Source organism: Pteropus alecto, unplaced genomic scaffold (genome assembly GCF_000325575.1).
Source record: "Pteropus alecto unplaced genomic scaffold, ASM32557v1 scaffold98, whole genome shotgun sequence".
Classification (NCBI taxonomy): Eukaryota; Metazoa; Chordata; class Mammalia; order Chiroptera; family Pteropodidae; genus Pteropus; species Pteropus alecto.
The window spans coordinates 14829103-14855052 of NW_006443570.1; the positions used below are offsets into that span (position 1 = coordinate 14829103).

The following is a 25950-nucleotide window of genomic DNA, read 5'->3' on the forward strand; positions in this document are numbered from 1 at the left end:
TTCTATGCCCAAATTTTCATTTCATTTACTGAAAGAGGTTTTTGCTCAGAGGAATGAACCACCAATTTGATAAATTCAGTTTATAACCTTCATACTACAATATAATCATCCAACAAACCTTTATTAATTACATATCATGGGCTAAGTATGACATATAAACACATGAAAGATTGTCTTCAGGTATTTATAGATTAGTGAGGGAAATAGGTGAATTACTAATTATAATTAGGGCACAGATATTCATAAGGTACCTTGACAGTAGAAAGAGAGGGGCCCTTAACTCATCTTGGAGGTAGAAATTGATCAAGAGGGGTTAGTAAAAATTTCCCATATTAACCTGAGTTTTGAAATGGAGCTAGAATTAACTACAGAAACAATTTCAGGATGAATAGAATAGAATGTAAAAGGCCATAAGCTTTAAAGAGCATGGAGAGTCTGAAGTTGTTTTGGGATGGCTGGAATACAAGCTGTGGTGAAAAGACAATAGTTGAGAGAGAAGGCAGAAGCAAGATCACCGATGGCCTTTTCCAAGTCAAGCAGAGCTGACAGTTGATGATGGTACAGGAGAGAAAACGGAGCCAAAATAAATAACATGTTTTTCACTTGGTGACTGGGCTTGGAAATCCCAGTACTTTAAAGTCACATGCTTCATCTTTTTCTTCTATGTGTCATTTACATGTATTTGATATATTCTTAAAATCAGAATAATTTGGTAATACTCCATAAAGCCTATCCTCAGTTCTTATTACAGTATCTATGCAGGAAGTGTTGACAGATTATCAACTGGTTAAAAGGAAAAAGATGAATGGAACTGCAAAAATAGGAACATAAGAGAAATAGAATATGTATCCTGACAAAAACAAGATCCAAAAATAACCAAAGAAATCGCATTGCTTACTCAAAGTCTGGTATGTTCCACTCTATGGAAGAAGTGTCTAAATACTTTTTAAGAAATGAGAGAAAGGTATTGAGAACATAATCAGTTACTGTACCTAAAAGTTAAGCTAGTACATAAAACATAAGAGATATGTTTATGCAACTGTCTATGCAAACAGAAATATGAAGGCCTAAAAGCCACTGATTTCAACTTAAATTTAAGAGAGATGTGAATAATCATATTTATATTTCTGAATTATGATTTCTGTGGAAAATCAATAATATATTACATTGCAAAAATATCAAATTATGTGCCCCTGTCTAAAAGGCTTTTTAACAGTTGAAGATCTGGATCCACAACAAGAACATGAAGTCATCATTGCACAGATGCACTCAGCTATAATAAATCAGGTCTAGCACAGGCAAATAAAATATTGGCAAGCAGGTATGTGCCAGGAGGAAATGGTCGGAGCTAAAGTTTAATGTGGACAATGAGGAGGGAAGTTTGAAGAGTAACACTATGAATAAAGAAGGGATTATTCAAGAAAAGAATGAGAGTAAGGAGTCTTAATTCTCTTATTTAGACTTCTTGTTGTGGATGCCTCTTTCTCAAATTATTAAATACGATCTTAACTATATTCAACTTTTTTCTACCTGTTTCCAGGCTGAGAATTATTTGTTTTTGAAGAAACCGGCAACTCTTGGAAATCAGTGAATGAATCATCAAGGGATCCTGACTTAGAAGCATCTTGAAAATCTTGGAAGTCATCTTCTTCTGGTTTCACCACCTAGGTTTAGAGGATATTAAAATCGAAACCATCAGATTGATAAAATAGTAAATAACAAATCTCCATCTGTCAAATTCAAGGACTATCTTTTAAATTTCTGCATTTAGGTATCACACTACCTAATTATAGAAGAACATCCTCTAGATAAAACAGCAATGCAAGTGCTTAAGGCAGAAATCTTGTATTATTGTTACTCTCTGTACAAATGGTAAAAAAAAAAAAAAAAAAAACCAAACTGGTTTAAAGGGCTAATCTGAACAACTTTCAAATAGCTAAATCACATTTAATAGATTATGGAGAACCTGCCATCTTTAAAACACATTTTATACAAGTTTGTAAATTACAAACGTGATATAAATTTATTATAATCCATCACAAACATATAAAGTCAACAGTGAACACTGACTCCTAATCCCATAATCTAGAAGTACTGTTAACAGTTCTTCTGCTTTATTTGCTTTATTTGCTTTATAGAAAAATGAGCTCATGAGCTTATACTATATTGTTCTGCTCTTTAAAAAATGTAATGGTATGACTTGGACATCTTTTCAATGCAGTATATATCTATCTCATTCATTTTAATGATCAAATAGTTTACCACTGTATGGACGAACCAAAATTTATATAACTTTTTTTTTCCTAATGGACATTTAGCTATTTCTAATTTTTTACTGTAGCAAACAATGCTACAACAATATCCTTGTACAGCTTTGCTATAATTTAAGTTACTATTTCTGTGAGATAGATTCCTAATAGCATGACTGCTAGGTCAGAAGATACATAGATATTTAGAATTTTGATAGCTATTGTCAAAAGTGCCTTCCAAAAAAGCTGTACTAATAAATCCTTTTCCTACAATTTCACTGACACTAAATACTATGTTTTAAAAAATTTTTGCTAATCTGAGAAGTGAAAAATAAATGGAAGCATTTTAATTTCAAGTTTAACTGCTTCTTCAAAGATATAGCCTAAGAATTTCATTAAGTTTACTGGGCTTGATGTTTAAAATGTATATACTATAAAAAACAATAAACTTTTAGCCAAAATTCAAGTATCTTAAGGCTTAGCAAATTGCTTCATATTTTTTAAATAATAAAAATTAAATTTTGTATTGTTTTAATACTGTTTAATTTTTACCTCCAGTGTCTATCATAATCCAGAATTTTCTTTGCATCCCCAGAAAAAAAGTATAGATTCACTTCCAGGGATTATCTGGAATACACAGTTTCTCCATTTACCTGATTTGTAGGGTACACTGGCATGAAGCCACTAGAAACCTGGGCTGCAGCTCCCCCCACTGGTCCAACAAGGTTAATGCCCATGACTGGTTGTCCGAGGTTGAGGGGCAGGGAGCCTGCAGGGCCTGAAGGCATCCCAGTAGGCTGACTCACTGCGGTAGGCAAAGTTATAGGAAAGCCACTTAAAGATGGAACAGGAGCTGCTGGGAACTGGTTTAAAGCATCAGGACTCATGGCAGGAACACCCCTCTACACAAAAAAGGAGGAAAATGGAAACATTTTAGGAGATTGCAAACTACATACAATCTAAATCTGACAAACAGGGACATAAATGTAAAATCTGTAGCTTTGATATGTTTCTACACTAACTCTCCCAAAACTCATAAATTTGATACAAAAAAAAGTTACAAGGTTAACAAAAATCTAATATTTAGCAAAGAAATGGCCAACACATATCCATTGTGACATTTTACTCTCTGATAAGTTTGGTTAGTTTACTACAATCAAATCAAGATTACATATATTACAAACGATTTCATAATATAAGAAAAACTACCAGAGAATACTTTATCAATATCTAAGGAATTTTAAATAAGGACTTCAAAGGACAGTGAGTAATTTCATTTATTACTAACTTTCAAGTTCAGAAGGGGTACAGTCTTTAAACAAAGGAGTATTTTGCTAGTATGCGCTTCATATAAATTATACATTTTTGAAGTACTGTATCTTGAAAATTATTTAAATTTTAATGTACAAGAAATTCTATGGGGTTGTAGTCAAAAAGGATTCATATTCTTTCAATTTACATTGGAAAGTTACTTAATCTAACTTAAGAAACAATGTCTACCTGTGTAACTGCTATCATGGCGAGAACGGTATAAAGTTCTTCTTTAGTAAGTTTGCCAGGTGTAGTTCGATTAGCTAAGGCCCATATCTGTCCAAGAGTTTCCCTGGGAAGTCCAGATGACATCAGAATGGGATAGAGTTTGGCAGTATCTATTCCAGTTGGAGTCATTGTGGTTTCTAAGATTTTCTTATAGGCATCTATTAAAGGAAAGACCAGATTACAAATGTAAACATATTACAACTGATTGATTTTTTTTGCTTGTACAAGAATAAGCTTAAATTGAACCGCTTTAATAGAACTAAAGCCACGTCAAGGCTTTGCACTGCTAGAAAGAAATTCAAGTGGAAATATCCAGCAGACAATTGGGGTCTGGAGCTCGGTCCTAAAGATGAAAATTTGGGACCAAGGTAAGAGAAAGTCTTCAAATTCAGTAGAAGACAGTAATAAAAATAAGATGAAGGTGGTATAGGCAAATGCTTTGGACTTTAAAAGAACAGTTGTGGAATAATAACGGTGGGAATAGTTGAAAAACAGCAGTTGGAAGCAACAGTTACACCAACACCACCTTTTCCCTGCCCCAGAGAATTAGAGGCTGTGAGAGAAAACATCATTGGGTAAGGTGCTATGGAAACAGAGCCTGCAAAGACAGACAGATTCAGTTATGGTGGGGAAGCAGAAAAAAGGGACTGCGGGGGAGTTTTTCACAATAAAATGGGGTTTCCAAAAGACAAAGTGAGAAAGGCTGTTAGAGATAGAGTTGCCATGTAAAATACAGGATGCCAATATTGCACAGGATATACTTATATTAAACGACTCTTTGCTGTTTATCTGAAATTCATATTTAACTGGATGTTCTGTATGCTTATTTGCTAAATCTGGCAACCCTGGTTAGAGAAGTTTTGGGGGTTGAAAGTGGGTAGGGCTAAGGTAGACAGAGAAAGATGTTTAAGACAAAAATTTTACATCTATAATTTAAATATGGATTACAGGTTAATTGATAACATATATTTTGGCTAGGAAATTATGTGTGCATGCATGTTTGGAAGGAGAAGAAAGAAAGAAATACAAGCTGGAAGAAAATGGATAGAACTCCAAAACATACTAAGATCTAAAATTTGTTTGGCTTGAAGACAGAGAGGAAGAAGATAAGATTAAAACTGTATAATGGGCAATTGGAAGAAAACCTATTATATTTATATACAACTGAAGTCCCATACTGGTTTGGGAATTAACTTTCAACTCATGATTATGTGATTACAATGTAAAGTAGACACTACTGGTTTCTTCCAAAAAGAAGTTCAGCTATAGGGATTTTTTGCATGGCTTTTATTTAATCAAGTGTAGAACAACTTTAGTCTACAACCAATCTAGGAAACTAAAGATCTGATACCTTTAGTTTACAAGGGGTTGGCAAAGTAGAGTAAATTGAATAAGTTACAATTTATTTCAATTAACATATACTGCTGTAATAGTCATTATTCTGGGTACATAAACCATAGCTTAAATAGACTTTTCCCTTGTATCAGTTGAATACAAAATGTGCTCCTTACTGATTTTTTGGCTCAGCGGTAATAATATATTTCAAGAAATAAGTAAATATTGTCTTCTAGTGTAGAAAAGATGCCACGGTCTCTTACCTCATATAATATCACATTACAAAAAAGTAATAAGATTGTTTTTAAAAATATAAATTAATCAGGAGTCCGGTTAAGTTTCTAATAATCTATGAAATAAATATTTGATAATGTCTTTTAAAGCATGATAAATCTGAGAAAATCTTTTAAAAATAATGTATTTGATGGTCAATAAAACATGAAAGCAAAAACATTTCTCTGACATTTAGTTATTTCATATATGAGGCAGTATTACGAAATACTAGATCTATTTAACTTTCTGTACTCTTTAAGAAAAAAAAAGAAAAAAGTTACAAGTCCTTCTGCGTATTTTGTAACAAACATATTAACTATTTTCAACATTTAAAGCAAAATATCCAGATGGGAATTCTGGACAAAGAAGCTTATTTACCTGGAACCAAACTCTCATTGTAAATCCAAGGAGGCATTCTGGGCTGAACAGGATCCTGTGAGGGAAATACTCCTACACCTAGAAGACAAGGAACATTATTTAATGTATATAATGGTCCATGTACAAGATAAGGAAATCACACTGACTCATGGTTTTTTATCAAAAGAGCACTGGCTGGAGACACTAAAAAAAAGTCACCAATACAACTAAAAGATCTGGTTTCTAAACAACTCTGATACATTAACTATGTCCTAAAGAGTAAACTAAAAAAACCCTAAGATGTACCAAATAAATATTCTGAATCACTACAGGATTTGCACCATTTCACATATATTACAAAAGTTTACCTCCTAAGCTGCCCACATTCTAATTCATCTCTGCAAGCTGAATTTAGAAAAATTTGATCTCTTTTAGGCAGCAATGTGTATGATTTATTTCAGAGAAGCAAAACTATATTCTCATTGGTGACTTTTCAAGTTAAATTTTAACTTTTCAAACTTTATGGAAGAACATGAAGTGCAAGAGGGGGAAAAAGTTTTTGTAAAAGAAATTTCAGAAATCATTCTGATTAAAAAACTGTCAAAATTTTTTTTTAAAAGATTAACAGGTGTTGAAAGAATTGAGAGCAAAATCGTAGGGGTTAATTGGAGAAAGGAATGCATTAAATATATTTTAAGCAAAATTTTGATTAGCAAAATCAAGCAGCATTCATTTTAAGATTAATGCTTAAGGTGTTAGCACTTGAGCGACATTTAGTTAAACGAACTTTTTGCTGAATATTTCATGAGCTCACCACTCTCTTCAATGGGCAGGTTTTGGTCTGAAGTCTGTTCTGCCTCTGCAGTTGTGGTACCACTTACACGTCCATCTACAGCACCCCAGTTATTGGCCGTTAAACTGGGATGGTTCTTACTGGAACCTGGGCCCTGGGCTTTGTGCCCAACTTCAGAAGTATTTAATTTAATTTGTTCCTGCCCAGATGTACTTATATCACAAGATACTAGGAGCTTCTCCTCCAAGGAAGGGCCTAAACAAACAGCATGAAGGATTATTTGTATATAACTGCAGATTTCTAATTTTTCCAATCATCTATTTCCACCCCCAGATTCTAAAGGGAATCTGCCGCATATAATGCAAATTTTGAAATAATCCAATCACTGCACATTTGCATAGGGCTTAAGAGACTTAGAGATTTTAGAGTACTTAAATATCATTATATACTTTGATTCTCAAGAATTTTATGAGACAGTAGGAAGAATGGTACAGTGGAAAGAGTAATACCTTAGAAATTTGGCCATCCTTACAAGATACAGGCACTTCCACTAACTACTGGGGAGACCCTTGGTCAGTAACATCATCTCTGGGTCTGTTTCTACATCTGCCAACTGAGAAAGCTTGGACTAACGACACGACGGCAAAGATTCCTCTCAGCACTATTCTATATCTCAAAACATAGTATGTAACTTGCCCCTCCCCTATTATTTCACAAGTGATAAAACTGAGGTACAGAAATGTTTAAAGATTTGTCTGAGGGCAAACTGATAGTAAATGAAGAACCTAAACTAGAGACCTTCTAAAGCAGCTTTCCCTGGCTCATCATTCTTAAAACGATAACGGTGATTTTCACAAACAAGAGTAATCTCCTAAGGACATCAGTTTGTTTTTTAAAGTTCTAAGGTGGTTTAAACAGCTCCCAATTTAGGAGCTTAAGTTTTAAATCACTTTTCTGGAAAGTGAGCCTGCCTAGCCCTGAATTTAAAAATCTAGATTCTTTGGATTTCGATAGTAATCATATATTTAGGAACATGTTTCTTTGCCAACAACATTGTATTCTTCTACTTATATAAGAGAAATAAATGATCCTAGATTATCTTAAGAATACTTCATTAATATTCCGGGAGTTACCTGCTCCCTGTACCTTGTATAAGGCTGAAGCAGGAGAGAAATAAGAAGTTTGCCTAGGGACACCATGTAAGGCAAAAGACACTGGAATCTGACCTGGAGGGAGAGGCTGTGCTCCAGCCTTCTGTGTATGCAACTGGCCAAGTGGGGTGGTGGAATGGAAAGACTGAAAAGGCTGGGAAGTGGAAGAAGGCCCACATGTGGGAACTTCAACAGGCCCCTGCATAAAGTCACTGAATTCTTCTTCGTCAAGAAAGGCAGGTGATGGGGAGACAGTTTTAGTAGAATGAGATGATGTGGGATAATCTGCAAAATGGAAAATGGTAATGAAACACATGGAAATGAATATCAATGGGGAGAAAGAAATTAAGATGTGGTAAAATTTTAAAAGAATATACTAAACAAGAACAGTGGAGGTGAACAAGAAATAACATGTAACAAGTCAAATGGAATTATACAATGAATGCGAAAACACTGATGTCTATTTACACAATTTTTTTCTTTTTAAAAAGTGTTTTATAGCTATTTTGCATTTGGTTCAAAAACAGAAAATTGTAAAATTCAAAATTTCTTTCCTTCTTTTATTACTATTCTCGCCCCTCCCCACCCCCACCAAGACCATTAATAATTTATATCAAGGTGGTGATTACTTTTGAAACTCAAGTGATCTGTTTTTCTGGATAATATTCTCAAAGCAATATACACCAGAAATAAGAAAACCTACCAAATGCTGTTGAAGATGTTTTGGATAGACATATACTCTGATGATTTCATGAGGCTAATACATACTTGTGATTTTTAATATATCATTGCTAACCCACATACTTTGCACAGTTCACATTTCAGTAAATCTACCATATGAGGAATGAAAATTACAAAAGACAACAATATTAAACACATTACCAATGTGATATTTTCTTGTGAAAAGCATTAAAACTGGGACACCATAAAGTGCTAAGTCAAACAACTCAACAGTCAGTTTAAGAAATGAAACCTTGACTGAGGACTATGTTTAAAAGATCTTTGACTTTAAATGATATAAACATCACTGTGGCTTTTTTTTAAATGTGAGAGCCACTTATGTAATAAGTCCCTCTACAGGGACTACATTTAATATGAGGCTCATTAACAATACTATTATTGTCATATTTTTAACTACTTTGAATTGCTTTAATATTTACTAAAGTCTAATGTCACGAGGGGCAGTCTTTTTTTTAAAAAGGCTCTCATTTGAAAAATGAGAACACTATGTGCTTTTTTTTGGACACTTCTGGATCTGTGAAATAGAACCTATAAGCACTGGAAGTTCTATGAAAGATATGAAATGAGTATGCAAAATTATTGCCTTAATTTTGTTTAAAAAAGAAAAAAGCCATGCCACAATAAATTCCAACCCGATAATGGTTACTGAGAGCGGATTTCAGTTCTCCATTTGGGTTCTCAGACCAGTACTGGTAGAAAATAGTAGTAATGGAAAACTGAAAGCTACTATGAAAGTTTTTTAAATGAACCCTGACTATTTATTAGCAATAAGGCTGCAAAGGCTAAACCAATGTTTCTTTGTACCTCACTGGAATTATATTAATTCTGTGGGGCATGTATTTTGGCTTATCAACTCTCTCACAGCTCATTATATGATTAATAAGAAGTACAAAAATTATATAGTCAATACAGTTTGCCTACTCAGTATTTTAAGATAAATAGTCTATGAGGGGAGGATTAAAAGAGGCCTTTTGTGGTAAAAAGGCTGGAAACTCTTTTTATATGCTTTAGGCCTAGGTATAAAACTCTAACTGGAAAAGCTCTGAAATTTCCTTGGGCATGCTTCTGAAAATTTTGTCTAATCATGAAGCAGTTAACTAAAAACAGCTAACTGCATGCACGTTGCTTGAACTTGCAAGATTATTTGAACATCAAAACATTAATTCATCATTTAACATCGAGGTTGTTAAACTACATCTGGTTGTCTGAAAAGGGCACTCAATATGGGCAGAAGAGTCTGACCTAACAATGACCAGTCCTCTCTGCCGCCATCTCCTTTTCTTAAGTTCCACGCTGGGTCCAGTTTTAGCATTCCAATGTCATTCTTAAATTTTTTCTTGACTAGCTTATTCAGCTTATAATTTTCATTTTTACATATGCTTTATTTTACTTTGAGGCATATTTTTGAAATGATAACCTGATATATAATCTAACAAATGAAATTAATAGGATAGAGTCAAAGCTGTCCCAGAAAGTCAAGAACTGGTTACTGTGCCAATGTTAGATTATTCCCTCCTGACATCACCTATATAAGGTGATATAATACAAGAATTTATGATAAAATTTATCAATATAATTTGTGCCAGCAGAAAATAGTACTTGATCGGCTGAATGATTTATGAAAACTGTTCACCTATTAATGGTATGTTATTCTTGAAATCAGTTGAGAATAAAATGTCGAATATCAAATTTTAAAAAAAGGATGTGGTAACAGTTATGTAAAACACTCATTTCAACTGCTTAATGTTCAAAAAACAAAAAAAACAAAAAGGATCCCTTTACCCTGCTCTAGATAGGCACTTTTTTTTTTTTTTGCTTATCTGATGATAAATGATAATAAAACTACAAAGAAATGTATTAAAGAAACTAAAATTTCACAAGGAGCATTATTAAACCTGTGACTTTTTTCCCTCATCACTTTCTTAAAGAGGCATTAAAAAATTTGCAAGTTTAATCACATTGAGTAAAATGTGAACTACGTCATAAAAAGTAAAGTTCTTAACAATGAGAATAAAATGATAAACTCCTTTATTACATTTGCTTTGAGTGAATGGATTTTACTAATGTTAACATACTCATTTATACAAAAGATTTACAAGTGAAATTGTCGTACTGATATTTACTAGAAGACAAAGAGGTTTTCTCTTCCTAAGATAGTTACCGATCAGAGCTGTTAACCCACTGTAAAATTTAAAACATCTAAATCTGTACTTGAAGGAACAGTTCAGCATTGACTCTTCACATACATATCATGGCCAATTAAACACACAGGGACTATAAATCACCTTCCAACAAAAGAAAAATTTAAAATTAAAACTACCTGGTTTCTTAGGGTGCGATGCTGGAGTAGGGTGCATCTTAGCATCTCTGGAAAACCCATCTAAGTTTCCTTTTATGGCTTCCAAAGCATCATCTCTACTCTTCTCTCCTGTCTAAGAGACAATAAATGTATGTATATTTCTTCACTTATCTCTCACTTCGTCCTAAATCCTCTCAATTAAAAGTGAAGATATTAGTCTGCTCCCAATACTTTTATTATATACTTTTTATAGTGAATTCTCCAAGTCAGGAAAACACTGATAAGTGTCTAAAACTAAGGCACAAAATGACACTCTATAGAATATAAATATTTAAAGACGCATTTATAAACATTTTAGGATATAGTTGTTAGATATTAAGTATTCTGTACTAATGCTCCCAAGAAAAGATTACAAACATTTCAATGGTAGCAAGATAGAGTTGAGGAGATTGGCTGATATCGTATTCCCCTCAATAATAGTGTGTCTTTACAAAAGAATTAAAATCTTTCACTTTTGGACTTAAACTAAAATGAAATCAACCATAGCCTCACCTTGGGCTGGTGCCTAAATGACAAAATCCACTGAATGAGTGTGAAGGTGCACATGCAGGGTGTGTGTGCGTGTGTGTGTGCGTGTGTTGTAGTAGAGGGGTGGCAGAAAATATTACCTTGGGTTTCACACTACTCAGAAGTCTGAGCTTTTGCTTCTGTTCTTCAAACTGGCGTCTTTTTCGTTCTTCTTCTAAGAGCTTTTGTTGCTGTTCAAATCGTTTTCTGAGGGAAGAACAACGTGGTAAAGAACCAGCTTCAGGGACCATCAACTGTGTTATATTCATATTTCCACTAACAATTTCAGCAATAGATCTTACATTTTTAGAACTAAAAAACTACTCTGCTAATTATATCTAATTTTCTTATGACAATCCTATTTTCACACTGTATTAATTTAAAAATATATGAAATGAGTCTGTAAATGATTTTTCTAAATGATAGAATTTGTCTAATTTGCAAGGGGAAGAGACAACCTTTTGCATTCAAAAGTAATTTCAAAAAACAGACAGGGAGGTAGACAAGGTAAAAACACACTTTGTTCTGCATATTAAAAGAGAAACTTCCACCTGGGAAGCTGTGTCAAAGGGAAGAGCAACACTCTGGGAATCAGGAGACCTGCATTTGGGTCCAGGCTTTGCACCTAACTATGTAACCTGGACTGACAAGTTGCTTCATTACTCTGGAGCTCACTTTCCTTAGATGTAAAATTAGAGGGTAAATTCGAGAATCTCTAAGTTCCCTTCTTGCTTTAGACTTAAAAGTATTTTAAAGAGTTTTAAAGAAAATGTGACTGTCTCAGCTTCAAATCTACACCAGAGAATATGTGACAATTTTAAAAATAACTGCTATCATGTATCTTTATCCTTGAATCCTGAGGTCCCTTACTGCTGCTCTTCTGCAAACTGCTTCTGCATGTCTGGAGTGTACTGTGGGCCTGCAGGACGCATCCCCAGGAATGGTGCTTGTCCCAGGTAAGGCATTCCCGCTGTTGGCATTGGTCCCATTGGTATCCCTGCCTAGAAGAAAAGGACAGAGGCATAAAAAACACAATTTCTCCTTTTACTTATTACAAAGAAAAACTGTAACTTTCATAAATTCTTAATATTTTTTTATTATTGAACTATATAAATGCATTTTATTAAGATTTTAAAAATCTTTTAATTACGATTAAAAGGCTAAAAATGGTAAGCTCCCCTTAACGTTTCTCCTCTTTTATTTTCTTCACTGTCTTAGAGGTGACCACTGCTAACAGTCTGACTGTGTGCGTGTGCATGTGTGTGTGTAAAATCTTTCTGGCTGCGTGTATATGGAAACGTGCACACACACATGTTATATTCTAATGAGCTCACTAATCCATACTCTTTGAGAAGAGGTTTCATAACTTACAAATCTTTGTATTTCCAGCAATAGATAAGATTGGCATATGGTAGTTATTCCACAAATGAGATTAAACGTGTTTTTACAATATGCATGAATAAAGAATATTTTGATGATTATCATAGGCTGATATCCAAACTTTTACAGAAAACAAAATATACTTAATCAATAATAAATGATATATCAATATAGCAGTATAAAGTTTATTGATGTGTCCAGAAGGAAGTTACAGTATTACATAATAGCTAGTCATAAAATCTAATATTAATAATAATGTTGATGACAATGATAATGATGATAATGGCTAATTCTTACTGGGTGAAAATTTTACTTTTCAACCTTCTCCCTGAAAGGTTCCCCTTTTGTTCCCTAACTAAAACCAGGCTGGAAGCCCTTCCATTTGGAGACTGCAACTCCTCTTCCACATTTCCTGTAGATGGGGAATATCCCTCCTTGATTCTTCTAAACCTTTTCCCCTCTCTCTTCCTTCAAAAACCTGAATATGTTTCAATTTCTGGCCATTGGACTTCATCGTTTAATTTCCTGCCTTGTTTATGCCATCTACTCTCAACTCCCTCATTCTTCAACTGAAGTCTTCAGAACCTTGCTATCTTCTATTCTACTCCTAAACTGCCTTTGGTGATGTCAATCATGTTCATAACTTACAAATCTTTGTATTTCCAGCAATAGATAAGATTGGCATATGGTAGTTATTCCACAAATGAGATTAAACGTGTTTTTACAATATGTATGAATAAAGAATATTTTGATGATTATCATAGGCTGATATCCAAACTTTTACAGAAAACAAAATATACTTAATCAATAATAAATGATATATCAATATAGCAGTATAAAGTTTATTGATGTGTCCAGAAGGAAGTTACAGTATTACATAATAGCTAGTCATAAAATCTAATATTAATAATAATGTTGATGACAATGATAATGGTGATAATGGCTAATTCTTACTGGGTGAAAATTTTACTTTTCAACCTTCTCCCTGAAAGGTTCCCCTTTTGTTCCCTAACTAAAACCAGGCTGGAAGCCCTTCCATTTGGAGACTGCAACTCCTCTTCCACATTTCCTGTAGATGGGGAATATCCCTCCTTGATTCTTCTAAACCTTTTCCCCTCTCTCTTCCTTCAAAAACCTGAATATGTTTCAATTTCTGGCCATTGGACTTCATCGTTTAATTTCCTGCCTTGTTTATGCCATCTACTCTCAACTCCCTCATTCTTCAACTGAAGCCTTCAGAACCTTGCTATCTTCTATTCTACTCCTAAACTGCCTTTGGTGATGTCAATCATGTGGATGACACATCTAACACAGAGGCCTTTCAGGTCTTTGATCTCTACATCACACAATCTCATGTCCGACATACCATTCCGGCTTCCTATTCCACAGTCATATCTTTGATCATCCGCTCCAATAACTGCATCATCTCCAAAATCTTGATTTTAAGCATCTCGACATTTGACCACTACCTCCTACCCTTCCAGCTCATGCACTCCAGCAATACTCTCATCTTAGTAATACCTCACATGTATTAATCTTACCACTTTTCCCACTATCCACCATCCTCATCACGTCCTCACTTCTCTTCTTGCTCAATTTAGATTCCAGTGTTCAATATTAAATACCCTTGTAACCATTCTTAACTACCTTACCTCTCACGTTCTGGAATGGTCTCACCCCTGGTAAGAGTCAACTAGTTACCTCTTATCCTTATACCTAAAGCACTGAACCTTGCTAACAAGAAAATCCTTGGGGATTCATTTTAAATTTCTGGCTACAAATCTCAAATGGATCCCCAACACAGGTCTCCTACTATGGAAGATTTCAATCCTCTGAAGTTTCCTTATTTTTTCCAGCTGTACTGAGGTATAACTGACATATAACATTGTGAAAGTTTAATGTGTGCAATATGTTGATCTGATACACATATATACTGCAAAATGATCACCACCACAGCATTAGCCAACAAACACCTTCATCAGGTCACATAATTACCATTTTTTTGTGTATGTGGTGAGAGATTAAATTTCTTTTTAAATTTGACTTAGTTTACCCAAGGCACATAAAACACAAAAGAAACCACTCAAATCATATAAGCTAAAAGATAAAGTGAGATATTCTACAAAAATAATAAAAAATGAAAGAAGTAAAGGTATTGTTATGCACATTACCTTCCTATTTGCAAAATGCTGTTCTTCCAGATTTAAATTTACTAAATGGCACTTTGTGTTTCTCCTACTCCTGAAAAGTAAGGTTATACATTCATATAGTTTATACGTTCTTTTGAAATCTAGATAAACCAAAATGTTAAGAGATACTAATCCTTCCTTATACACTGAGTAAATGACACACAAAAAGGAATAACTCAGAAATCTGAGATACATCCAATAAACTACCAAAAAGACTACAGACAAAGAAGTTTACTTCCAAGTTGAAGGACACTGAAGGCTACTGAAGACTTAAATGGAAAAGTACGACAGTAAGACTAAAAGAGTAAAAATGTAAATTTTATTTAAAATCCCAACAGGTTTTATGTGAAATTTGACAAGCTGATATTAAAATTTATACTGAAGGTGAAAAGACCATGAATAGCTATAATTCTTTAAGAAAAGAACAAGGAGGAGCCATACTACCAGATATTGAAGGCTTATTTTAGGCTAGAATAATTAAAACAGTAAGATATTTATTGATGTAGGGACACACAGATATAGCAATGGGACAAATAGAAGAGCTCAGAAATGAAGCCAAAAATTATAAAGAAATCTGATATTATAGGAGTAATCTTAGAAATCAATGGGTAAAGAATGGGCTATTGATAAAGAAAGGGCTATTGGAAACAAGTGGCTACTCAAATGGAAAATGATAAAATTAGATCCTTCATCCTCACAATGATAACAAAGAAAAACTCCAGGTAAAGACCAATATAAGAAAATTTTTAAATAAGGAAATATCATGAACTCAGGGTAGGATTGTGTCTTAGATGACATAAAAAGCTCAAACTATAAAATAATTTATTCATTTGACCTAATTTCTACAGAACATGCCACCATAAAGAAAATTAAAAGACAAGCCAAAGTCTAGATGTTGGCAACACAAATAACCACAAACATTAGAATCCAGAATATATGATAAACTCATAGAAATCGATAAAACCAAAACAGATAGCAAAAAAATGGAAGCAACTTAAATGTCCATCAATAGAAGAATATAAATTCATGCAATAGAATACAACACAGCAGCTAGATGAACTTGGCATCACTCTATAAAAGGGATAAATCTTGCGGAAAAATGATGTTAAATATAAAAAAGCAAATGCAGAAAGGTACACACTTATGTAAAACTAAAAAATTGAAACCTAGAAAATTATACAGTGTTCATGAATTTACAAACATATATAATAAAAGTACAAAAATACATATGGGAACAATAAACAATGAATTCATGATAATGATAACTATATCTGGGGAAGTAGAGGAAGAAAATTATAAATGTATTGCTCAATTCTTTTTAAAAATGTGAAGCAAATATGGCATGCTGAAATTTGATAAAAGGATGACATGACTGTCTATGTAGAAAATTCTAAGGAATCTATAAAAAAATTCCCAGAACTAGTGAGTTCAGCAAGGTTGGAGGTTACAAGACAAACATACAAAAGTTAATTGTATTTCTATATATCAGCAATGAACACAAGACATTGAAATTAAAAATACAATGTCATTTACAATTACTTAAAAGAATGAAATACTTAGATGTAAATCGAACAAAACATTTATGGGACTTCCATGCTGAAAACTACACCACACTGATGAAAAACTCAAAGAAGACCTAAATGGAGAGATATATCATGTTCATATGTTCAAAGACTCTATATATTAAAGCTGTCCATTTTCTACAAAATGATATAAGGTTTAACATAATTCCTATCAAAACTCCAGCAAGAGTTTTTATAGATCTGGATAACATTATTCTAAAATTTATATGGAAAGGGAGAGGAATTAGAATAGTTAAAACAATTTTGAAAAGAAGAATAACATGGGAAGAATCAGTCTTATACAGTTACTGAGACTGATTCAGTAATCAAAAACACTCATTTGAGAAAAGCCTTGGACTTGATGACTCTGCTGACAAATTCTACCAAACATTCAAAGAACTAATAGCAGTTCTTCCCAAACTTCCAAAAAATTGAAGAGGGGAACACTTCCTAACTTTTTATGAGGTCAGCAAAATCCTGATACCAAAGCCAGACAAAGACACTATGAAAGAAAAACTAAAGACCAACATCCCTTATAAATACTGATGCAAAAATCCTCAACAGAATATGAGCAAACAGAATTCAGCAGCATATTGAAAGGATTATACAATCGTGTACCACATAATGACATTTTGTTCAACGATGGACCCCATATATAATGGTGGTCTTATAAGATTATAATGCAGCTGAAAAATTCCTATCACCTAGTAACATCGTAGCTGTGGTAACATCACAGCACAACATGTTACTCTCATATCTGTGGTGATGCTGGTATAAACAAATCTACTTAGCTGATAGTCATATAAAATTATAACACATATAATTACGTACAATACATAATACTTGCTAATGAAAATAAACAACTATGTTACTGGTTTATGTATTTACTCTACTATACGTTTGTTATTTTAGAGTGTACTCTTACTACTTATAAAAAAAACAACTCTGCTATAAAACAGTATATTGTGTTATGCCAGCAGCGGACTCATACATCTCATGTTAACCGCATCTGTTGATTGTATCATTCTCTTGTGCTTGATTTAATCTTGTGTTGTTTTGTATAGTAACATACTGGACAGGTTTGTAGACTAGAAGCAACAGGCTATACCACAGAGGCTAGGTATGCAGTAGGCTATACCATGTAGGTTTGTGTGAGTACACTCTACGATGTTTACACAATAATAAAATCATCTAATGGCACATTTCTTAGAACATATCCCCATTGGTAAGTGGCGTATGACTGTACACCATGACCAACTGGGATTTATTCCCCAAGGATGGTTCAACATATGAAAATTGATCAGTATAATATGCCACATTAACAGAATGAAGGAAAAAATCACATGATCATCTCAACTGATGCAGAAAAAGCGTTTGGCAAAATTCAACACCCTTTCATGACAAAAACACTCAACAAACTAGGAACAGAAAAAACCTACCTCAACACAATAAAGGTGATATATGAAAAACCTATGGTGAACATCATACTCAATGGTGAAAGATTGAAAGCTTTTTCTCTAAGATCAGGAATAAGTCCCACTTTCTCTACTTCTATTCAACATAGCAGTGGAAGTTCTAGCCAGAGCAATTAGGCAAGAAAAAAAACAAAAGGCATCCAGACTGGTTAAGGAAGAAGTAAAATTATCTGTTTGCAGATGATATGATCTCATATGTAGAAAATAATAAAGACCCCACAAAAAAGCTGTTAGAATAAATGAATTCAGCAGAGTAGCAGGATAGTCAGCACACAAAAATCGATTGCATTTCTATATACAATGAATAATCTGAAAAGGAAATTACAAAAATAATTCCATTTACAATACCATCCAAAAGAATAATATACTTAGGAATTAACTTAACCAAGGAGGTGAAAGACATACAATGAAAACTACAAAACACTGCTGAAGAAAATTAAAGAAAATATAAATAAATGGAAATATCGCATGTTCGTGGATAGGGAGACTTGCTATTGTTAAAATGTCAATATTACCTAAAGCGATCTACAGATTCAATACAGTTCCTATCAAAATCCCAATGACTTTTTTTGTAGAAACAGAAAAAACCATCCTAAAATTCACATGGACTCTCAAGGGACCATAAATAGCCAAAACAATCTTGAAAAAGAGGATCAGAACTGGAGGGCTCCCACTTTTTGATTTCAAAACCTACCATAGACTAAAAAATATCCACACAAACATGCCCACCTGATTTTTGACAAAAATACAAAAGCACTTCAATGGAAAAAGGATTGCCTTTTCAACAATGTCCAGCAACTAAATATCCACAGGCAAAAATATAAACCTCAACTTTACCCAAAATTAATAAAGAAACACCTTATACAAAAATTAACTCAAAATGCTTTATGAACGTAAACGTAATATGTAAAACTAGAAAACTAGAAAGGTCTTTGGTATCCAAAGAGAAGCAAAAAGCTCTGACTTATACTAATGAATGTTCCATAAAAGGAAACATTAGTAAATTAGATTTCATCAAAATTAAAAACTTTTTCTCCATGAAGGATCCTGTTAAGAGGATGAAAAGACAAGTGCTATGGTCTGATTGTCCCTCCCCCCATTCATATATTGAAAATCTAACCCCAAAGGTGATGGTACTAGTAAGCAGAGCCTTTGGGAGATGCTTAGGTCATGAGGGTGGAGACCTCATGAATGGGGTTAGTGCGCTCATAGAGAGATCCCACAGAACTCCCTAGTCCCTTCTCCTAAGTCAGGGCACAACTAGAAGTCCCTGTGACCTCAGAGGGCCCTCACCTGACCTTGCAGGCACCCTGGACTTGGACTTCCAGCCTCCGGAAGTGTGAGAAATAAATTTCTGTTGTTTATAAACTACTCAATCTCTGGTATTTTGTTACAACAGCCTGAACGGACTAAGACAACAAACTACACTGGGAGAAGATATTTGCAAGCCACATATCTAACAAAGGACTAGTATGCAGAATATATAAAGAACTCTCAGAAAACTAACAGTAAAATACCAAAAATTGCAATTAGAAAATGGATAAAAGATAAGAAGAGACATTTCTCTGAAGAAAATGTAACGAAGGCAAATAAGGACGTGAAAAGACGTTCAACATCATTAGTGTTGAAAAATCAAATGGATGCCACGGTGTGAACACTCATAGTTAACTAACCAAAATGTAACACTGTCCTGATTTCCCTGAAATGCTGACTCTGACCCTGAACAAAACTTAAGCTTTCTTCATGTCAGTGTGACCTTACAGTTTCCTAGCTAATTAGCTATAAACAAGAAGCTTATGCAATGAAAAGGAATGTAAGTTTCTATTAAGTAATCGCAATAAACAACTTATTCAGTTTTATAAACTGAGCTGTAACTACTGAAACTTTTGGTTTGAGGCCTCCTTGTTTGAGAGTTTGTTTCTCACTCAATAAAATATTCATATCAAGTAAAACTCTCTTGAATTTTTGACATGAGCCCTTAGGAAAATGTAAATTAAAATCACAATGACATACCACAACACATCTACCAGAATGGCTAAAATAAAAAATAACAACGCCAAATGTTAGCAAGAATGCAGAGAAACTGGATCACTCATATATTGCTGGTGGAAATTTAAAATGGTGCAACCACTTTGGAAAACATTTGGCAGTTTCTATAAAAACCAAACATCCAACTACCACGACACCCATCAATTGCACACCTGGGCATTTATCCCGGAGAAATGAAGCCTCATGTTCATACAAAAACCTCTATTTATCATAGCTCAAAACTAGAAACAGCCCAGACGTCCTTCGATGAGTGAACAAACTGTAGGACATCCATACCACAGAATACTACTCAACAATAAAAAAGAATATTGATACATGTAACAACTTGGATGAATCTCAAAGGAAGTATGCTGAGCAATAGAAGCCATCCCAAAAGGTTAGTATTCAAATTTAGATAACATTCTTGAAATCACAAAATTAGAGAAATCAGGAACATATTAGTGATTGCCATGGGATGGGGAGGTGCTCAGTGGGGAGGGAGGAAATGAGTATGGCTACAATGTGGCAACACAGGGGATCTTTGAGGTGATGGAATGTTCTATATCTCAACAGTATCAATATTAATATCCTGGTTATAATATTGTCTTATAGTTCTGCAAGTTGCTACCACTGGGGGAACTAGGTAAAGGATCTCTTTGTATTATTTCTTACATACATGTGAATGAATAAGCATTTATATACAAATAAAAAGTTTAAAAATGTTTTAATAATTAGCTCATACATGTTTATCATATAGTCTATTCTTACTATAGGCTTAAAATATTTCAGAATAATAATTTTAAAATTTATTGTAAATCTTGTGGAGTGTTTTCTTTTTACAAGTTTTGGAGACTGGAGAGCTATGTGACAACCAAGACTAATTTTCACCTTTGACTTTTATCTGAAAATGCACCCTTCAAAGATTTAAAAAATGGCTAAAGAATAATGGGTTTTTCTCATATACATGTCTGTGGTTGGTTAGGGCTATTCAGTTTGGGGGAAAAATAAGATCTGAATGAATTTTCCCTTTAAGAATAGTGAGCATCTTCCAAGCATTATAAAACCTGTCAGTAAGATTAAAGGTTAAAGAAAAAGATTATAGCTTCCTTATTTTGGAATCATTAATTCTAAGCTCCTGATACTCAGAGACATTATTTGGAGGATAGTAAATCTGATGGTTTACTTTTTCATACTATTGTTGTGCATGTTAGAGATATTTATTGGTTTTGGTCGTATCAAACTCTTTAAAAACATTTTCCAGATATCTATGTAAGTCATAAAACAATGTTTAGTGTGAAAATCAATGATTACAAATTATATCAGTTGTTATCACTTGTTATTAAGATTCAGCAGTAAGCTTACTAAATCTTAATTAAAAACACATTGTATTCTATGGTAGATTGTTTCCAGTTATTTGCTGCCCTTACTCTAAGAGTATTACACATCCCTATGTGGTATGTTCTCCTTCTGGTACATTCCCCTACTGATGTTCATTTTGGCCACATTATTTTGGTGAGCAGAAGTGACTGATAAGTGCTATCTCTGAGAGAAAGCTTTAAAAGACATCACAGGGTTTGGCCATCTTTTTCTCCATGCCAAGAGTCTGAGATGTCCTAGGTAAGGGTCTCAGAATAAAGAGAACAAAGAGCTGAGCCAACCCACAAAAGGCATGTATCACAAATGAGAAACAAAGCTTTGTTTTTGTAAGTCACTGAAATTTTGGAATTGTTTTTCCTATAGCATAACCTAGTGAAAGGTGAGTAACATGAATTTAAGACCTACAAAAGCTCGATTTATTCTTATTTTCCTCCTACTGCAGATGAATAAAGAATTATTCTGGGAATTTTCCTAAATCTTTACATACAACATATAAATTTTATTTGCTTAAATAACTTCAACATGACAATGATTTCAACTTAAATTCTGATTATAAACTCCCAATATTACTTATTTATAAATTATATACATATGCTACTATACTAACACATTGTATACATAATAAAACACATAAATAAAAATTAATTAGGTAAAAATGAAATATATGGCATTTAAAATATTTATTAACAGTACAAAATCCATTTTGGTTCTGACTTGTTTATTAAAAACAGTAATAATATAACACTTTGGATTCAGCAAAAGATCTGACTCCTGGATTCAATTGATTTGGTTACTTGGTTTACATGGATATCATACATAGCTGTAGAAGATACTTTACAAAGATATAGAGATGCAAGAGGAAAAAGCCTACCTTAGACTGTACTTATTAAATCATGATACTACTCATCTCTGATTGTGCCAGTTACGCAGGGACACATGTTCAGCACGCGATAACAGGAATACTCTTTAATTCTCCTGCAATTCTCATTTAAGTTCCCTTTTATGTTTCATTTTAAATGTTATTGATTTTTGTTCTAATTCTTCCCTTTTTAAAAATTTAAAATCCATAGAAAATTTGGAAGAACAGTACAAATTAACATCTTACCCTCTTTACTGTTTCTACGTATATATACACTTTTTTTCCTTTTGCCAAATCCTTTTCTGATAAATTGTAGACTTTCCTTTTTTTTTTTTTTAACAGAAAGTAAACAGGGGGTTTATAAACTCCAATAAGTAACAGTATCTAGCTAGAATTCTGTTTTGATTCACCATATACTTTTTGGTGAATCTGTTTATAACAAATAAAGATTTTCTATTTACTTTAGCAATATAAAGATTTTTAGAATTTGTTAAAAACCTAATCAATTAAATGTTAAGTAGTACATAGCAAAAATCATGAAGGTGATACTCAAATGACTAGTTTAGGGAACAGTGGTTAAGAACTCAGGTTCTGAAATATAAGAAAGCTTTGGTTTAAGTGCCTGAAACAAGTTGTATGGCTTCAAACAGGACACGAATTCTCTCTGACTGCAGTTTCCTTATCTGTAAAATGGGAATAAAAATACTACTTATCTCACAGAGTTGTTATGAGGACTGAATGATATAATAGATACAATGAATATAGAACATAAAAACAACTGGTGGTTATTATTAGTCATTATTACTACTACTCGAGAAAGAATTTTTTGGTCAGAAATGAAAGTTGTGAGTCAATGAAAGCATGGAAACAGATGAATTTAAGAGACAGAACATGAAATAAAGTCATGCCACTTGAAAGACCATTCTTGATATTAACATTAATGTAAGAAATAAAAACCTCTTACCACTTCCTGCTCACTGTACAATGCTAAGTGCTTTATATAATTCCTTCATTCAATACTTTCTACTACCACACCAGTAAGGTATTATTACATCTCTGTTTTACAGGTTAAGTAGCAAAGTGGGATTTGAACTTGAGTCTGCCTGACACTGAAACCCATGCGTTTTTTCTTTAATCCTCCCATCTACTTCTGGCTGCTCCTCTTCGATCTCCTCTGTTGTCAACTCACTCCCTTAGAGTCAAATGTTGCGATCCTGAAGGCTCTATCCTGGACCATTTTCGCCATCAACAGTATTCTTTCATGCTCTAATTCACTTCTATGGCATCAATTACCTTCTATGTGTGGATGACTCTGAAATCTATAATTTTCAACCCAGAGTGAAAAATGACTAGAGTTCAGTTAATTGTCTCTGAACAGCCCCACTTGAATGTTTCGTGGATTCTTCAAAGTAAACAACATGTACCGGCAAACCATCTCCTCCAGTGTTTATTAATAAATGACACCACTAGTTAGTTGCTCAAGCAGAAAATAATCAATTTGATACCACCTTCTCCTTTATTTTCAACATCTAAATACTCAGCAAGTCCTATTGATTTTATTTCCTAAATCGTTCTCAATAACATCCACGTCTCCATCCCTCTACTACCACCCTAATTTAAGCCAACATCTCACCTGCTCTCAGTACATCAGCCTTTTAATGATCCTCCTTACATCTACTTTTGCTCTTTTCTCTGCCTCCGGTCACTAATTAGCAGTCAGAATGATCCTTTTGAAATACAAATCTAATTGTGTTATTCCACTGCTTAAATGGCTCCCTACTGCTCTTAAGAGAGAATTCATAATATGGTTAAGTATAAGCGTACTGAAGACTTAGGTTCAAATCTTGGCTTACTGTGTTCTATAAGCATCCTCACAAAGCTTCGGTTTCCTCATCAGAAAAATGGAGATGCCCCCTCTTTAAGAAGTTGTATGGGGATAGATGAGATACTTCAATATAAAGAAGGCTCTGAGCCTTCCATACAATGACCCTGTTCCTTTCAGAAGAATAGTGTTACTTTTTCTAACAGTGCTACTTCATGAAATCCAGTCCCTGAGTTTTCCAAGACATTCTAAAATTTTTCTAAGCCAGGAATCATATAAAAAGGTCACCAAATTTTCCTTAAATGATCATTTTCTCTCTCTTATAAACATATCTTCATTTTATTTTGAAGGAGGCCATCTAAGATGTAGACTACATTTATTTCTAAATATAACATTAAGGTCCTAGCATGTAGTTCTTAGTATGTCATTCTCATAACAACAAACAATAACTCTGTAAATAGCTAAAGAGGCAAGTACCTGCATAGCAATAGGTCCTTGGGACATTTGAGAGCTGTAATTCATTCCTATCATGCCTTGCATATTAGGCTGCATGACAGACACCATAGGAAATCCTTGTTGCTGCATCGGCATCAGACCTGCTAAAAAACATAAAGGTATCATTAAAGTCAATGTGTTTTAAAGTTATTTTCTTAAAACCATTAAGTACCTAAAAAACTTGTTACTTGGGAGGCAGCACAGTATAGTAGAAAAAACATAGATTCTGGAGTGAGATAGGCTTAAGTACGAATTTCAACTCCATCATTTACTTTTCTGATTAATTTTAATCAAATTTTGATTAAAAAATTAATGTTCTAGTGAAGCATACTATGTTTACCTTGTGGGTTTGTAAACCTTCAAGGTTATTTATACATAGTTTAATTTCACAAGCATGGACATTCATATTTGTACGTGACATTTATTAGTGGCAATCCATTTATTCATTCAATCATTTATTCAAGTATTTGAGGGCCTCCTCCATGTCAAGCACCATTCTAGGGACACAGCAGTGAGCAAAACCAGGTCTTTGCTCTCATGAAACTTACTGTAATTGAGGGAGATAGATAGTACAAAATAAGTGCACGTCAGGTGGTGATAAGAGCTAGGGTAACAAATAAAGGAGGGCAAGGGGGAAAGGGAGTGTCAGGGAAAGGAGTGGTTGCTATTACATAGTCAGAAAAGGTTTCACCAATAGGGTGGCATTAAGCAAGTACTTGAAGAAAATGAGAAGGAAGCCATGGGAATATATGGGAAGAGTACTTCAGACAAAGGAACACCAAATGCAAAGGCCTTGAGGTATCACAGAAAATCAGAATGTGCAGATTGAATATAACCATAGTGAGATGTTTTTCCTCTTATTCCTTTGGACCTAAAGTTTTATTTAATTAACTTTACTTAATTCTTATATAACTCAGGTATTTGGTACGACATTTAAAGGCATAAAAGTATACACAGTGAAAAATAAGTCTCGTTTCTCTCCTGTCTCCTGTTTACCTACTCATCATCTTGTGGCCACTCTTACTGTCAGTTTCTTCTATATGCTTCCAGAAATAATTCATGCATAATTCAAAGCCTTCGAATGATCAGAAAGTCCCCTCTAACATACTTTGTAAAAAGAAAAAAATCTCAAAAACAATTCCAAATTCCAGAAGCAAAAACAGCAGGCAACTTTTGGGGATCTCTTTTTGCCCTGTTCTCACAATTTTTAAAGTTTATAAAAATGAAAAATAAGCCATGATAATGAACACATAACTCTGTAATGCCTTCCTAAAGAACAAAAGATCTCAAACCATTTGATCTAAATCTGGGACACATCTAATTACAGATAGCTTAAATAATGCATAAATGTGAGCACAATGAAAAGGATACAATTGACCCTTGGAAAAATTTACCTGAAACTCAACCTCCATTCCTGATTATAAATGGAGACAAAGTCAGTTCGAGCCACTGACCACCT

At 33.7% G+C, this 25950-nt stretch overlaps 1 protein-coding gene across 9 annotated transcripts in view; it reads right to left on the bottom strand.

The window, feature by feature from the left end:
- Window positions 1-25950, bottom strand: part of SYNRG (synergin gamma) — a 69566-nt gene that overhangs the window by 36282 nt on the left and 7334 nt on the right. For 5 of the 9 annotated variants that reach the window (XM_015599321.2, XM_015599324.2, XM_015599323.2 and 2 more), the window contains exons 3-12: window positions 24474-24595; window positions 12175-12305; window positions 11406-11511; window positions 10759-10870; window positions 7773-7982; window positions 6541-6801; window positions 5775-5852; window positions 3750-3946; window positions 2903-3151; window positions 1531-1664 (exon numbers count right to left, since the gene is read on the bottom strand). In XM_015599321.2, coding sequence (XP_015454807.1) covers window positions 1531-1664; window positions 2903-3151; window positions 3750-3946; window positions 5775-5852; window positions 6541-6801; window positions 7773-7982; window positions 10759-10870; window positions 11406-11511; window positions 12175-12305; window positions 24474-24595 — 1600 coding nt within the window. The remainder of the gene's footprint in view (window positions 1-1530; window positions 1665-2902; window positions 3152-3749; window positions 3947-5774; window positions 5853-6540; window positions 6802-7772; window positions 7983-10758; window positions 10871-11405; window positions 11512-12174; window positions 12306-24473; window positions 24596-25950) is intronic. The other 4 variants (XM_015599327.2, XM_025041550.1, XM_015599322.2 and 1 more) reach the window with 3 other exon arrangements.